The following is a 17,120-nucleotide window of genomic DNA, read 5'->3' as shown; positions in this document are numbered from 1 at the left end:
ATTTTCCCACTAGAGCCTTGTTAAACAAGGATATATCTCTAACACCTAACTCACCCTCTTTCTTTGATAGACGCACTCTAGACCACTTGACCTAAGAAATTTTCCTTTTTTCACCATTACCCCCCTCCCCCCAAAAAAGTTTCTTTGCAAATAAATCATCTTTTTCTTCACACTAACATGGATCTTAAAATAAGAAAGGAAGAATAAGGGTAAGAAAGAGAGTATCGACTTAAGAAGACAAATGTGGCCGCCAAAGGAAAGGAATTTAGAGCTTCGTCTAAAAAGGTTAGCTTTCAACTTATCGATCATCGAATTCCAAGTCTCTTGTCTCCTTGGATTTGCACCCACTAGAATACCCAAGAAAATAAAAGGGATATCCATTAGCTTGCAATTCAAGCAAGTTGCCAATCTACACAAGACATTTTGTTCCACTCCATCCCTAAGCTTGCTTTTAAAAAAGTTCACCTTAAGATCCGTAACAACTTCAAAGCACCTCAAAATTGCCTTTAATGTGAGGACGTTCATTAAAGTTGGTTTTCCTAGGAAGAGGGTATCATCCGCAAATTGAAGGATAGATAAAGAAAAGTCCCCTTCTCCTAAGGGAATACCTTCAAAAAAGATATTGTTTCACCGCTTCTCACATCAAGTCACCAAGACCCTCTGCCACCATGATGAAAAAGAAGAGGGCTATGGAATCCCCTTGGTAGAGACCTCTTTTACCCTTAAATTCTTCCGTAGGACTTCCATTTATCAAAATAGACTTATAAGTGAATTTCACGCAACATCTAATCCACTTAATCCATATTTCACTAAAGTTTATTCTATTCATAATATAGTTAAAAAAACTCCACCTAATGGGCCTTCTCCACCTAATCCACTCTCAATAAGATTTTCTGACATTTTTCATACATCTATCAATAATTCAAACTTCTCACATTTCAAAATTCAAACTCTCGCAAATTATTGTCGGCAGAAATTAATGCATGACATGAAATACGCCTTGCAGTTTTTGAAATGTGAAATGTTTACATGAATTTAATTCCCTCTAATCAAATGATTTTTTTTTTGGACAGGATGCGTACATGGGATCCACAACTTACTCCTTTGTTAAAAATTTAATTAATCTAAATGCCTAGTTTGAAAACTCGACACGTTGAAACTTCGGAGCTACGTTGCCTAGATATTTAAAAAATTAGTACTGTAATTATGAATATTTGGCATGATTGATGGAATTGGAATGGGAAACAGACAGACAAATGTTGATGTTAGACTGTTAGTAGATTGTTTGGGTATACAAATTATGTTTTTTTGCTACATATAAGTTGTGGAGCTCTGGGCCAGAAGAATCTGTGTATATAAAGATTAAAGGGAGAGACGTGGCCTCTTTTGATGAGTTTGGTGTTGGAAATAATCCAGCCTCGAATAGACCTGAGTGTAATAACGCCACAAATGGACTCAAAAACTATCATTGACCACAGATTCAACTGTGTTTACTTTATACTTTTTTAGCACTTAATTTGGCAGGTGAGGATTATGAATGGGTTATAGATACTGTCGGTAAATAAATTTTGTCTCTTGGTGATTGATTTAATTATACTTTTGATGTATTTGAGATAAAAATTTTATAATTAATGTGAATATTACACTTCTTCATTTTACTTTAATTTAAATATTTTATATTTTTTATCTTAATTTTCTTTTACATCTCTTTTATTTTTTTAAAAATCAATCGAATCCATAAGTTATGTTTGATTTAGGAAAAAAAAAGAATTTTTTTTGCAAATTTAATTAAAAAAATTCTTCTATGTTCATCCTCCAAGTACTTAGAGATTCAATTTTTAAGTTTGTGTAGATCGAAAAATACTTTTTTATAAGAGTTGTGAACATTTTAAATAAATGATCTTTAATTACCTTCAGTTCACTCAAAAGTGCGTCTACACATTATGATTAAGTAATAAGTAAATTTTTCTTTCTTTTCTTTAAAAATACTTAAATTATGTTATTTATTATTATAATAATTTTATTTTTCTTTTAAACCTTTTAAGGTTAGATTTTCTCTTTTATAACGATCAACATTATTAATAATTTTCTTTTAATCTTAATATATATATATATATATATATATATATATATATATTGGATTTATGAAGATAAAATTGAGATTTTAAGTTAAGTTTTAAAATGAGAGTTTTGACACAAATGACAGTTGTGGGTTTGTACATTTTTTTTAAGATTTTAATTGATACAATGACTGAAATAATCATGTAACTGACTAATTAGTTTTCAGTCAATTACGGGCAAGTTCAGAAATTAATTAACCGATCAAAACAAAGGGCCTATATTTTTGCATGAACTGGAGTTTTTGTTGATGTTATTAATTAACACAAAGTGTAATCTATTAAAATAGTGACTATGTATTCTTACACAAACATGTTTCTTTACATGATGTAAATGATTAGTTTGATAGGTGATCGATTACAACAGTAACTATGTTGCTTCCCAAAATTGATTTAAACTTAGTGTAATTGATTACGAATTATTGTAATCAATTATTAGCTCGATTCAATTTCGAAAATAAAGTTGACAATTTTGGCTTAGTTCCTCTTTGGTTTTACTATGTTCATTTAGAGGGCACAAAATTTAATCCGGCCCTAACAATCACACATACCTAATCTAAACAAACAATACATTATATATGCCAACATAAACCATAGTTTAGCATGTAATATCAAAGCTAAGATCAAAATTAAAACCTAAAGAAATATACAATCTTCAACTTCGTTGATTGTGTTCCTTTCATGTGCAACAATGTAGACAAAAGTTATTCCTCTTGCACCATGATTTTAGTGTGATCATTTGGTGGGCGACGTTCCTCGGTAAATTGTTAACCAATGGGCCCACTTGTTCAATATCCATGGTTATCTAAAATCACAACCATATGGACTTGTATTGACGTTGGATATGTCATTCATATTATGATTCTAAAAGGGTTGTGAAATCTCAACTTGTGTGTGCATGGGCATGAAAAGTAGGCACTACGTACATTCTACACAAAGAGGTCGATTACAGGTTTTTTTGTCAATGGCATTTTTTTGAGTGGTGGATTTTTCTAACACGACACTATGCCCCTAACTGAGACGTCATTTTTTTTATTTGACCTCCAAATTTTATCTTGATAAATGGGCTAAATATCGTGAGAGAATGTCCTTATTAAAATCAATATCATTTTCTTTATTTCTCATGTGACTTTCTTTGATAGGTCATTAATTATCGTATCACATCTTGCAAATACTCTTCTAAAGACATTGGGAAAAAGTTTCTTACCATTATCGAGTTCCATTCACATGAATTTTTGTGCAATCAAAACCACTTTTATTCTTGAATGGAAGAGGTTACATTTTGCATAGTATCTTAGACGAGTTTAAGGTATGAAAGACAAACTTCTTTCGTACCATACACAAGTTTTTTTTTTCTCCTCCTTCCCCTTCCCTTGTTTTTTCTATGCCGGAAAGAAGCTTCTCCTCCTTTCCCTTCCACTATTCCTCTATACCAGATCATGCACCCTCCACGCTAGCGAAATTGAAGCCAAAAAAATTCCCATACAATCGCCTTCGTATCCACTCCTCACTCTCCAAGCTCACTCTCTGGTCTTCCTTCTTCCTCTTCGTTCTATCACCATCGCCGCCCTCTGCTTCCCCCCATCGTCGCTCCCTCAACGACTCTTGGGACAGCTCTTATTGGAAAAAGTGTGTCGCCATGTCCGCCCGCCACTCTTTCCCCTCCAACCTCTCCCTCCTTGTCACTAGAGTCATTGCCTTCGTCGGCTCCCATGTCTCCCTCTCCCTCAAGCGTTGCGGCGACGACATCTTCAACCTTAACAAGGATGTAACAAGAAAAAAGAAAGAAAAATCAAAAGCAAAAAAAATATGGCAAACCAATCTCATCCATACATATTTTTAATTCATAAATCTAATGGTCAACTTTTACTCTTGCATGGTGCGAAAGAAGTTTGTCTACATGATTTGATACAATTTTCTACATCTAATAATTTATCTAATAGTTGTTGCATGTCATGCTCTAATAAAGAAAGCAAAACCCTCCATATACATTATTTATATATGTATCCAAAATATAAACTAGTTTAGAGGCGGAGACTAGGGTGTGTAAGTGAAACTCCTTACACACCGTGCAAAAGTTATCAGGATGCGATCATAACTATTAGAATTTTGTTGATTTTAAATCAATGGTTCAAAATTTTATTTCTTTTTATTTTATTTATTTTCGTTTTTCTTTCTTTTCCTAATTTACCCTTGTCTTCTCTCTTTCTCTTTCTTCCCTTTCTCTTTCTGATTCTCTCTCACTTCTCTCCGGCGGCGCTGCCCTCACCGTCAGCCTCTCTCCTCCATGTCCCACGAATCATGGCGCTTCCTTGAGAAGCTTCAACAGCGGTGGCACGCCTCCTTCTTCGATGATGAGTTTCCCGTAACGATCATTGTCGCGAGCGAGGGAGACGAGGAAAGCGGCTGCGTCGGAATGTTCGTCCAAGGAAGCGCCGGAGAGAAGAATGGCGACCTGTTCCTAGATGAGGCAGAGGATGGGCTCGTTGGCGGCGATGGGAGGGAGGCCGAGGTACTTGTCGTCGCGCTCGTCGGCGGAGGCATAGACGCGGAGGTGCGTGGGACGCTCGTAGAGGTCGTTGCTGTTCCTGGCGGCCTGGCAGAGGAGGCCCGCCAGCTTCTCAGTTTTGGATTTCAGCTCCAGACATTCCTGCCGGAAATTCTGGGCCTTTTCCGGAAGCTTCGAAACCTGATTCGCCATTTGTATTGGGCTCGCCAGGATCTCCTTGACGATGCTCGACATGTTTGCAGCAGACCCTCATTAGGTTGTTTCAGATTGATTAATGATTGGATTATATTGTTGGAGATTATTGTTCTTGTCTTAAATCAAATGTTATTATGGCATGCTTGGATTGATTCGTGGGACATGGAGGGGAGAGGCTGACGGTGAAGGTGGCGCCGCCGGAGAGAAGTGAGAGAGAATCAGAAAGACAAAGGGAAGAAAGAGAAAGAGAAAAGGCAAGGGTAAATTAGGAAAAAGAAGAAAAACGAAAATAAATAAAATAAAAAAGAAAGAAAATTTTGAACCATTGATTTAAAATCAACAAAATTTAACAGCTGTGATCACGTCGTCATAACTTTCACACGGTGCATAACAAGTTTTACTTACATACCCTAGTCTCCGCCTAGTTTAAATTATGATTGGATTTGGTCTTGTTGGATTTTTTATGGTCTTAATTTGAATGGATATAAATAGTAAAATAAAAGAGAGGGAAATTTCTATCCATTTTGTTTGAATGAATAAAAGAATAAGTAAAAAGAGATAAACACTATATGTTGAAGGCATTTTGTCTCCTGGATAAAAAATGGATAAAAATAAAAGAGCCATAAATTCACACACACTTGAATCTATTCATACAAATAACATTTTTTTAATGAATTCTACATGAACAATTTCTCCATTTCATTCTAACAAAATTAAAAGAGTAGAATGAATAATTTTCATCATTTCTTCATTTTTTAAATCTTATTTCAAGGACATAATCAGTAAAAGTTCAAACTATGCCTATATCTCTTTGAGAGAAAAGAAAATAATGAGTAAAAAATTTAAAATTAAAGTTAATTAAAAAATTGAAAAAAATGTTAAAAATATTTTTTATTGTTTTAATTATTTTTTATATTAATTTTTTATTATTTTTTTTCTTTATGCTAATTTATTTAGCATTGCAATATATTTGTTTTCATTTGAATTAGTGTTTCAGAAAAATAAAAAAGTAGATAGTATTCCTGAAATTATGTTTAGGTAGGAAGAAGAAAACAAAAAATATAACAATATATTTTTCTTTATTTAGTTAAAGAGAAAATAGAAAAAATATTGATTTTTAGAATTTTTTTCCTTTTCTAAAATTTAAATTTCAAAATTTCTACTCAGACTTTTTCTTCCCCTACCATAGTCTCTAAAGTAATTGTGATACTTGTGAGTTGATTTTAGGGTGAAAGTGCATATTTGTCGGTTATAAACGAATATTTGAATTAAAATGAAGTTTGCACAAACATCTAAATCTTTTTTTTTTTGCAAAATTGAATTTATAGACCACTAATTTTTTTTCCGAATATCATGCATTATATTTTGAATTGAAATTCATATATATTTATATATATATATATATTAAATATTTATTACAAAAATCATAAAAAATATTAAAAAATTATAAACAACATAATTTTGCATATTTTAATAAAAATATTTCTTTTTAATTTTTTAATGAATGTTTGTAGCATGTTGGTTAACATTTGCCTTTTGCAATAGATTTATCCTTTAATAAATATTTTTTCTATGAAATATTGTTTAAATGGTGTTATTGTTAAATAATGTTATTAAATTATTTTTTAATTCATGTTATTAAAACTTACCTAATATTAACATTGACTCTGGATTGGTTGCCTAATTTGTAGACCAGAAAGAGATAGCTTAAAGCCAAATCACCTGGAGCATTAAAAGAATAAAATAGTCACAAAACACGACAAATTGTAGCTGTGGTCCCCAAAATAAATACTTTTGGCGCGTGGGTATACCTTGTTGAAAAGACTCCAACTTATGGCAATAAAGAGACGAGAGACAAAGAAGAGTTGAGTTGAGTGGGTAATTAATTGCATAATTATAGCTTGAAAGGGAAAGCACAGTACTGAACAGATGGGACCTAGTGGAGGTGTGTTGCAAATATTCACCAAATTTGAATTATCAGTTTGGAATCTGCCACACTCGTCATTGCCTTATCACAAAAGGATAGCGTATTCTGATAAGTAATCGTACTTATCAAATAACTAGTTGTACTTATCTACGATGGGTCAGTAAAAAAAGATAGACCCCTCTGAACAACTCATCAAGATAGCGAGACCGAGTCTCTCCATTCTCTCTCCTCCTCTTATCAGCAGCTTTTCAAACCCTAGAATTTCTCAAACTCGGAGCTTCTGCAATCCTCAAGAACTTATAAATTCTTGAGGAATTTGAGGTTGTGGACACTCCGTGGCTTGATTTTTTCTTCTTTTTTTTCTATGGTGTATTTGCGTTTGAAGATCGGTGTTTGAAGATCGGTGTTCGAAGATCGAGATTACTGACGCGTTTCCGATTTGAGGAGCAGCTATGACTTCTTTGAGCCGAGAATTAGTATTTCTGATACTCCAATTTTTGGAGGAGGAGAAGCTGAAGGAGTCGGTGCACAAGTAAGCAATCCTTTATTTTACTTTGATGTTATTTTGTTTTTGTTTTCCTAATCTCTGCTACCTCTTTCCCTGGCAAGGTTTATCTGTGTCTTAAAATAAAAATTAATGTGTAGGAGTCAGCAATTCGTGCCACAAAATGGAGGGAAACTTTTGAAATGTTAAAATTTTACTGTTATTATTGTTAGTGGGTGGAGTGCTTGTTGAAATTGTAAGTGTCATTATAAATTAGCTGTCTGTTTATTGGGAAATTATTGTATGATATGGGATCATCCCATGTCTATGGTCTCGGTTAATCTCTGACATTACGAGATATAGTTAACAAAAATGTGCCATGTGGTTTTTGGAGATTAGCTTTGACCATGAGACACGAGGATGTCTCGGACCATATAATAATTTCTCTGGTTTATCCTAGATTTTCCAAATTAAAAACGGGCACGGAGTTAAAAAGAAACACTCTTTAAGGTTTAATTGTCACTTTTTAATTAGGGGAATGTCCGCTACAAGGGAACACGTGATTTCAATCCCTGTTTGTGTAATTGCTTTTGTCAAGGATTTAATTTGGGGTTGCAGTTTCATTGTGATCTCTAATATTGCAAGAAAATTGAGAACAAATGTAGCTAATACGGCTGCATTGGCTCCCAAAAGCTTGACATTGGCTGCTGAAGATCGATTTTAAAACCTTGCATTCAGCTTAAGCTATGGTGTTCTAGACAGTGAATTGTATTGGAAATGAAAAATTAGAGAAATGAGAGGAGGAATGTTTTCAAATTTAAGTCTTAAAGCAAATAGATATCCTGGTAATGATTTAATCCAAGAAGCTTTTAATTTGAATGTGGATAAATAATTACAGAACCACGTGACAGTGAATTATCTAGTTGACGATTGCATTATAAAAATCCTATTGTTTGTCTACTATCTAATTCTGTGTTAATATTCAATCATCCTGCTGGATTTACATGGTTACGGTTTTAAATTGTGATCTGCAATCACCATTGTGGCCGCAGTTTTTCAAAGTTTTCTGCATTCACATTGCAACCCCAATTGTGGCTACATAATTGTTGTCAATATTAAGGTTTTGGAAGTCTCTATAACCATGGTCACAACTGCAATTACCCTAAAAAGGGGAAGACAATTATATACTGCACTTCTTTTGTTGGCTGTTACTCTAGCTGGTTTTCTGAAGTGTGGAAAGTCAATGAATTACTTGAATATGAAAGCTGAACTTGTAAATATTTTCATGGTAATACTAATATGAGAGTTCCTTTCGTGTAGAAGGCTGAGATGCATTGGAATTTTGATGATAATAAAATTAATTTAAAACTCTTTCTCTTCCTTTGCTAAACATTTCCCACTTTTTACATTTTCATTGCTGCTTATTTTTTTCTGGTGCAGGCTCGAGAAAGAATCTGGGTTTTTCTTCAATATGAAGTACTTTGAGGAAAAAGTACAGGCTGGTGAATGGGAAGAAGTTGAGAAGTACTTAACAGGGTTTACCAAAGTTGATGATAACAGATACTCCATGAAAATATTCTTTGAAATCAGGAAGCAGAAATATCTAGAAGCACTTGATAGGTATCTATTAATTTGAATCTCTTTTGGATTTTCTAATTTTGTTTGTGCTTATGATGGTACTTCACATGTTGTTTTTGTCTTTGGTGCTGTTAAATTTTAGGCAAGACAAGGCAAAGGCTGTTGAGATATTAGTGGGTGATTTAAAAGTTTTCTCCACCTTCAATGAGGAACTATACAAAGAAATCACCCAGCTGTTAACTCTTAGTAATTTCAGGTAATATCTTGAACATATAGTCTAACACAATACAACATTGTTTTAGTCTCGTATCCCATCTGTTATGTTATGCTTAATTACTGTTTTATTCCTTGAATTTGGAGGTGTACTTTTTTTAATCCCTGAAATTTAAAAATGCTTCTTTTAGTCCCTGAATTTTGAAAAATTAATTTTTTTAGTCCCTGACATAATAAATTGACACTTTGTGGCGGTTTTTAAGCACTTTGTGGCGGGCTTTTTAGCACTTTGTGACAGTTTTCAAATACAAATTCAAGTGGCTAAAAAATTAAAACTAATTTAAGACAACTAAACCACCACAAAGTGTCAATTTATTATGTCAGGGACTAAAAAATGCAATTTTCAAAATTTAGGGACTAAAAATAGCATTTTTTAAATTTCAGGGACTAAAAAAAGCACACATCCCAAATTCATGAACTAAAACAGTAATTAAGCCGTTATGTTATCAGAAAAATTGAAGTCAATCTGATTTTTGATTACGTCAATATTCTTGAGTCTTCATTAAAATTCTAGAAACAAGAGAGGATGGAGATTGTGAAGAACTAAGTTTACTATATTGTGTCATGTTGACTTTTTATTGTAAGACTGTTTAGTTTTTCCTTTCAATTTCAAATGCCAGGGAGAATGAGCAGCTGTCCAAGTACGGTGACACCAAAAATGCTAGAGGAATTATGTTGATAGAGCTAAAAAAGCTCATAGAGGCAAATCCTCTTTTCCGTGACAAACTTATCTTCCCTACCCTTAGGTCATCAAGATTGCGGACATTGATCAATCAAAGGTACAGATGCTATAGTTGAAGATGAATATGCAGTTTATTATTTCTGTCATACCAAAAAAAGGGCAAGTTTAAGATTTTAATTGATTCTATTTCTCACTCTCCTCACCAGCTTTGCTGTGTTTTTAATTCATTTTTTCATAGTTAATTGGATTCTTTTTTACATGGCAAATGCAAGCAAATTGTCTGGCCTTTGCCTTCTTGAACGTACAAATATTATATCTCTTAGACTTTTGCGTATGGTTTTAATTGATTATATGTTATTTATTATTAATTTAATGTATTTGATTTTTAACTTGCTATGCCTTATCATTGCTTTTATTAACCGATTTGTGTCCCTAATCAATGCAGTTTAAATTGGCAACACCAGCTTTGCAAAAACCCTAGGCCAAATCCGGATATAAAGACTTTATTCACTGACCACACATGTACACCTCCTAATGGTCCTCTAGCACCTACACCTGTCAATCTTCCTGTTGCTGCGGTTGCAAAGCCTGCTGCTTATACTTCAATTGGTGCTCATGGTGTATGATACCTTGCATTTCAAAAAATTGGTTGCTTATATTTTTAATTAATTACAAATCTAATTTATCATGTTGATTAATTAGTATTTTGTTTATTTGTTTCATATAGCCCTTTCTGCCTGCCACAGCAACTGCTAATGCTAATGCTTTGGCTGGTTGGATGGCCAATGCCTCAGCTTCATCATCTGTCCAAGCAGCTGTTGTCACAGCATCTGCCATACCTGTCCCACAGAATCCAGGTTTAAAAAAATCGGTGGTTACCTTATTTTTGCCAATAAATCTCACCATAACTTTTATTAAATTTTACGTGTTACACACCCTAGACTTTTTCACTTGTTTAACGTCATTTGAAAATAATTATTGTAATTGGTGACCTGGCAGCTGAAATTTTATTTACTTGGCTAAGCTAGCAGGAGAGCATGCTCTTAAATTTTGCTTGGAATCTTACATATTTAGTAATTTCACAGTGCAAGAGGGTTTCATGACTTAAATGCTCCTGCCCTTTTTAAACAGTGTCTATCTTGAAGTGTCCAAGAACACCTCTGACAACTGCAGGCATGGCGGATTATCAGAATGCTGATCATGAGCAGTTAATGAAAAGACTCCGGCCTGCTCCTTCTGTAGAGGAGGTAATTTTGATAATTTTGTGTTTAATTTAAATGTTATCTGGGTATTCTTGATGCCAATGATTTTTTTGCTTCTAAGCTGAAAAGGGTTCCTGACTTTGTAATGGTTTGAGACTTGTGTCACCATGATTTATATATATTGTTTTAGGTTTCATGTCCTGCTGCTCGACCAGCCTCTTGGTCGCTGGATGATCTACCAAGAACAGTGGCTATGACATTGCATCAAGGATCCTCTGTGACAAGCATGGACTTTCATCCTTCTCACCAAACCTTACTTCTCGGTAATTTCTATAATTTTTGAATTGTGTAATATCTGACTACTAATATCCTGACATAAACATAACTACATATTTCCATTGAGCAGTTGGTTCTAATAATGGTGAAATTACACTTTGGGAGCTTGGGTTGCGAGACAGGTTGGTCTCAAAGCCATTCAAGATATGGGATATCTCAGCATGCTCATTACCATTTCAGGTTTTTAATTTCATTTTCAACAAGTTTATATACTGTACAATATTTTCTTTTCTATAATACCCTTATTTATGCTAACCAGACAATAAGTGTGTTACTATGGTGGTCATTGGTGATTAAGAATTCAAAACCTTTGGAATTTTATAGTTGGTAATTTTCACAGGCAGCTATGGTCAAAGATGCACCTATTTCTGTCAGCCGTGTCACATGGAGCCTTGATGGAAATTTTGTGGGTATGTGATGTTTTCAAAACCATTTTGAAACTGTCACAGTTAAAATATCTAACTGATTGCTTTATTATAGGTGTTGCATTTACTAAACATTTGATTCACTTGTATGCCTACACTGGATCAAATGAGTTGGCTCAGCGTATAGAGGTGAGATTATTCTTATCATAAGTAACCAAAGTTGTGATTGCAATTTGATTTACATTTTCTTGCGGATACAGGTTGATGCCCATATTGGTGGAGTTAATGACTTGGCATTTGCTCATCCGAATAAACAACTCTGTATTGTGACTTGTGGAGATGATAAGTTGATAAAGGTGCACAAATCTACTTATTGTGATTTTGGATTATGCATAAATAGTATATCTATTTAATCTGAAGAAGAAACTCTTAATAGGTCTGGGATTTAACTGGACGGAAACTATTTAACTTTGAGGGGCATGAGGCACCTGTATATTCTATCTGTCCTCATCACAAAGAGAGCATTCAGGTACAGAGATGATATGATGTGATTTGTTTTCTGTGTTTATTCTTTGGATTTTGTAAGTTATAATTTGATAGACTATCACTCTATAATTTTACCTATGTGCAGAGTGATGTGTTTTTTTATTGTGAATTTGTGATATTAGAATATTACGGGAATAACTACTTCCTTCCCCTTCCACATATTGTGATCTTGCTTTCCATCTTTCTAGTGCCAACTTCCATTCCATATTTTTAATTTTTTTTCATTATTCATTTGGTTCTAGGAAAGCCCAAGAGTGTTCCTTGTATTTACATGAGTTACACATACATATTTCAATAATTGTATTATTCTAGTAATTAATAAACACTGCCTTTAATCCTACTGAATGTTGTCATTGTAACTTTGCAGTTTGTATTTTCAACTGCCATTGATGGCAAAATAAAAGCCTGGTTATATGATAATATGGGTTCTAGGGTTGATTATGATGCCCCAGGTCATTGGTGTACTACAATGCTTTACAGTGCTGATGGAAGTAGGTAAGAAGGATTTGGGTGCGGATAAGTATTTAAGTTTCATGTTCAATGGATAATTAAGATGTATTAAATAAAACCGTATTAACATGTCTTCCTATTTGTCTTCCATTATTTCTATAGACTGTTTTCTTGCGGAACTAGTAAAGATGGAGAATCATTTCTTGTTGAATGGAATGAAAGTGAAAGAGCTATTAAGAGAACATACAATGGGTTCAGAAAGAAATCCGCTGGTGTCGTGCAGTTTGACACAACCCAAAATTGCTTTTTGGCTGCTGGTGAAGATGGCCAAATCAAATTTTGGGACATGGACAATATTAATCTTTTGACAAGCACTGACGCAGAGGGTGGACTACAGGTGGAGATAACTTTTTTAAGTCTTTTGGAATATAGCTTACACTTTATAAGACATTCCTCATATAATTGTATGAATCTATTCAGGCCCTTCCGCACTTGAGATTCAACAAGGAAGGAAATGTGCTTGCTGTTACTACTGCAGACAATGGATTCAAAATTCTTGCTAATGCCAATGGTCTTAGATCCTTGAGAACAGTTGAAACTCCAGGATTTGAAGCATTGAGGTCACCAATTGAATCTGCTGCAGTCAAGGTTGTGATATTTTCTTCACTTTTTCTTGGTTTTCGATATTTAGATCAAAGTAAATTTTTATACTGTCCATTTGGTTTGTGGCATCTAGGCATCTGGCTCTTCTGCTGTTAATGTTAGTCCTGTCAACTGTAAAGTAGAAAGGAGCTCACCAGTCAGGCCTTCTCCAATTCTTGTATGAATTTGTCCCTGCAAACTCTGTATGCCTGATTATGATATTAGCATGATGACTATGATATACTAGTCATAGCTTAACAATTAGAAATTAATATTTAAGTATTATAACTAATGCTTCATTTCTTTTAATATTTACACAAGCATGTTGGACCAGCTTGTTATTTTCTTAATTTCTCCTGGTATCCTTAATTCCACTATGACATACCCTTGCATACCGTGGAGGACTTAACATCTTTTGGACATCTTTATTATTTGATGTCTGTATTTCTTTGTGAAATTATTTGGTTTAATTAATTTTTTGAAGTTACTTTATAGTCATGAATTTATACTGCATCTTAATACTTGTTCACAACTCATTGATTGGTTATGCCGTTTTCAACGAAGAATGGAGTTGATCCCATGGGTCGAAATGTGGAGAAACCTAGAACTGTGGAAGATGGAATAGATAAAGCTAAACCATGGCAGCTGTCTGAAATTGTGGATGCTGTCCAATGTCGGTTAGTTACAACGCCTGACAGTACAGATTCTTCCAGCAAGGTTTGTTGATTTTATGAGAATGAGATTGCCATTTTCTATTGTAAACTGTGTACTGTGAACTGCTTTAACTCTAGAGTCATACATAGGTTGTTCGACTTTTATATACAAACTCTGGTGCTGGTCTTTTGGCACTTGGTTCAAATGGTGTTCAGAAGCTGTGGAAGTGGGCTCGTTGTGAACAAAATCCCAATGGGAAGGTAATGATAATCCTTCTCTTATCCTTACTCTTCTATATGCTTGTTATTACTTTTCTGCTTTCAGTTGAGAGCAGAATTCTGAAGTTTTTATGATTATAGGCAACTGCTAGTGTTGTTCCACAGCATTGGCAGCCCAACAGTGGTCTTCTTATGACTAATGATGTCACGGGTGTCAACCTTGATGAAGCTGTTCCTTGCATTGCACTCTCAAAGAACGACTCATATGTTATGTCTGCATGTGGCGGAAAGATTTCTTTGTTTAACATGATGACATTCAAGGTACATGTCCAGAGATACAAGTACAACCATTACATTCCGTTCCGCTGCTATGTTTTCTGTTTACTTATGGTTTATTTTCTATCAGGTAATGACAACATTCATGCCACCACCCCCTGCCTCTACCTTTCTGGCTTTCCACCCTCAAGATAACAACATCATAGCCATTGGGATGGAGGATTCAACAATTCACATATATAATGTTAGAGTGGATGAGGTGATTACTATCTTTAACTGTTTTTTTCATTTTAAGATTTATGTTATTATTTTTAATTTGTCTCATATTTTCTCTTGGGTGTATATTCTAGGTGAAATCTAAATTGAAGGGTCATCAAAAGCGAATTACTGGTTTAGCCTTTTCAACCTGTCTTAACATCCTGGTTTCATCTGGTGCTGATGCTCAAGTATGTCTTTTAAGCGTGTTCCTTTCATTTTAGATTTAGGGTGATTTGGAAAACCTTGTGCATAATAATTTGTTTTGGAGATCTCTGTTAGTTATCTTTCTTTGGTTTATTTGTAATTATCCAATGTTACCTTAAATTTGCTTCCCTATGTAAAGGATAACAGGGTAGCCTTGCTTGTATTTTCTAGACTATTATGAAATTAAATCACAATTTACTTCATTGAAATTATTTTACAAGAAGGTGCCGATACTTAATTTGTTGTTCAATATAATTTTTTGTTTTGTTTTGTTTCTGTGAGTATATGGTGTGCCTTCCCATAACAACTTAATTGAAATAATTTCCATACAGCTTTGTGTATGGAGCATTGATACATGGGAGAAAAGAAAATCAGTTCCCATACAACTACCCGCAGGAAAGGCTCCTGTTGGTGACACTCGTGTGCAGTTCCATTTAGACCAAATCCGGTTACTGGTAGCCCATGAGACTCAGTTGGCAATATATGATGCCTCTAAGATGGATCGCATTAGGCAGGTAAGAGGATTTTCTATCTAGTATTGGTATTGCTGCTTGTTGCTGTCAAAAATATTAAAATGGAGACATCCTTATAAATTAATTTGTTGCAGTGGGTTCCACAAGATGTTCTGGCTGCTCCCATATCATATGCAGCTTATTCCTGCAACAGTCAGTTAATTTATGCTACATTTTCTGATGGCAACACTGGGGTTTTTGATGCCGACAGCTTGAGACTAAGATGCCGTATTGCACTATCCACATACTTTTCACCTGCAGCAGCTTTAAGTGGGTAAGTTTCTGCCCAACAGATCAGACCTAAATTTTACTTTCTATTGTATTAAAAATTGAGCATTTATTCAAGGATGTAGCATTGTGAAGATTTTCGTTGGTGGTCCATATTGTGTAATACTATATTGCAGGAACCAGTCTGTTTATCCTGTTGTCGTTGCGGCTCATCCACTCGAGCCCAACCAATTTGCCGTTGGATTGACAGATGGGTCCGTGAAAGTGATAGAGCCTAGTGAATCAGAAGGTAAGTGGGGAACCAGTCCACCTATGGATAATGGAATATTGAACGGTAGGGCAGCATCATCATCTACAACAAGCAACCACACACCCGACCTGGCAAAAAGATAAGAACATTCATTGTACCATACCAGCATATTCTTTCCATCTGTAATTTGATCACCTTAGATTTTTAGATTTTGATTTCCCCCCATTTGTCCCAAATCAAGGTCTTGTCAGCGTCAGCTCGGACATAAAAATGGCAAATATAAGCTCTTGTCTTGTATACCTAAATTTGTTCTAGTCAACTCGATTACATTATTTATACTGCACTGCAGTGTACCTCTTACTTGCCAACAATGTGAATCTGTCCACTCTCCTGACATTTGTTGTATGAAATCCGTTAGTGATAGAGCGATTATATATGATGAAATAATATGACCTGACTTTTCAGAGAATTATTTGTTATTTGTGTCATGAAGAGAGAGAACGTGCGATGTTTCAGGGTTATTTGTTATTTGTGAGGGAGAGCGTGTGATGAAGAGGGAGAAGCAGCTGTGCTAGGGTAGTTTTAGAGAATTTCAACGTAGACACTTGCATTATGGATCGGGTAAGTCATCTCTCGATATTCCTCATGATTCATGACACTCGGGACCCTGAAACATTTTAGTACAATAATCATAATTCAAAAACTTGCTTCGCACATTGTTGTTGGCCTGTTTTTGAAGAGGGTATAGGCTCTGATACTCCTTAGAATTCCATCACAACTTAGAGGAACGATATTCTTGCTGGTCGCTTGTGTTTTGGTTTTGGCAAGCATCGAGGCCTAATCCTTGGTAGTGGGCCTCAAATGGTGCGTCATTCCAATTCACGGGAACTCTATGGGAGGCCCATGGGCTAGTCCATCTTGTTGCCACAATCCTCATTGCTTTTGTGGGGTAGCTCCCTCCTTTCGTTGTAGTGTTCTTGAACACCCTGATTGGGGTGTCATCCAAAAAAAAACTGTGACATTTCATCAAAGAAAGGTTATTAGGCAAGGAAAATAAAAAAAGAACAGTGATTATATAGTTACACACACTAATTGATTTTGGCTCCAGAGAAGCGTGTAATTATGAAAATCTGTAGTGGGATCAAACCAAAGAAAGATTTGTTGCTCCCTGCCACCTTGACCTTTTGTGAAAATGTTTGTATGCAGTAAATAAG

At 34.8% G+C, this 17,120-nt stretch overlaps 1 protein-coding gene across 1 annotated transcript; it reads left to right on the top strand.

The window, feature by feature from the left end:
• Positions 1-6,929: 6,929 nt before the first annotated feature.
• Positions 6,930-16,370, top strand: LOC100808421 (topless-related protein 3). The gene is made up of 25 exons (XM_006604733.4): positions 6,930-7,280; positions 8,673-8,852; positions 8,953-9,066; positions 9,704-9,862; positions 10,211-10,385; positions 10,493-10,622; positions 10,897-11,012; positions 11,158-11,290; positions 11,374-11,483; positions 11,644-11,713; positions 11,784-11,857; positions 11,929-12,024; positions 12,105-12,197; positions 12,582-12,709; positions 12,827-13,061; positions 13,145-13,312; positions 13,401-13,484; positions 13,871-14,023; positions 14,110-14,220; positions 14,320-14,499; positions 14,585-14,713; positions 14,805-14,900; positions 15,249-15,431; positions 15,524-15,702; positions 15,833-16,370. Exons 1-25 carry the CDS (start codon positions 7,201-7,203, stop codon positions 16,047-16,049), a joined length of 3,393 nt encoding a protein of 1,130 aa, XP_006604796.1. The 5' UTR covers positions 6,930-7,200; the 3' UTR covers positions 16,050-16,370.
• Positions 16,371-17,120: the final 750 nt, after the last annotated feature.

This window comes from Glycine max, chromosome 19 (genome assembly GCF_000004515.6).
Source record: "Glycine max cultivar Williams 82 chromosome 19, Glycine_max_v4.0, whole genome shotgun sequence".
In the NCBI taxonomy this organism is placed as follows: Eukaryota; Viridiplantae; Streptophyta; class Magnoliopsida; order Fabales; family Fabaceae; genus Glycine; species Glycine max.
The sequence above is the reverse complement of the archived record's forward strand: the minus strand, read 5'-3'. Positions and strand labels throughout refer to the sequence as shown.

What these genes read in the sequence shown, in the direction of transcription:
- LOC100808421 (XM_006604733.4), top strand. Translation starts at nt 7,201, where the DNA reads ATGACTTCTTTGAGCCGAGAATTAGTATTTCTGATACTCCAATTTTTG. An exon ending in CTGAAGGAGTCGGTGCACAA is followed by an intron (nt 7,281 to 8,672) that starts GTAAGCAATCCT and finishes TTTCTGGTGCAG; the next exon opens with GCTCGAGAAAGAATCTGGGT. An exon ending in CCTGCAGCAGCTTTAAGTGG is followed by an intron (nt 15,703 to 15,832) that starts GTAAGTTTCTGC and finishes ACTATATTGCAG; the next exon opens with GAACCAGTCTGTTTATCCTG.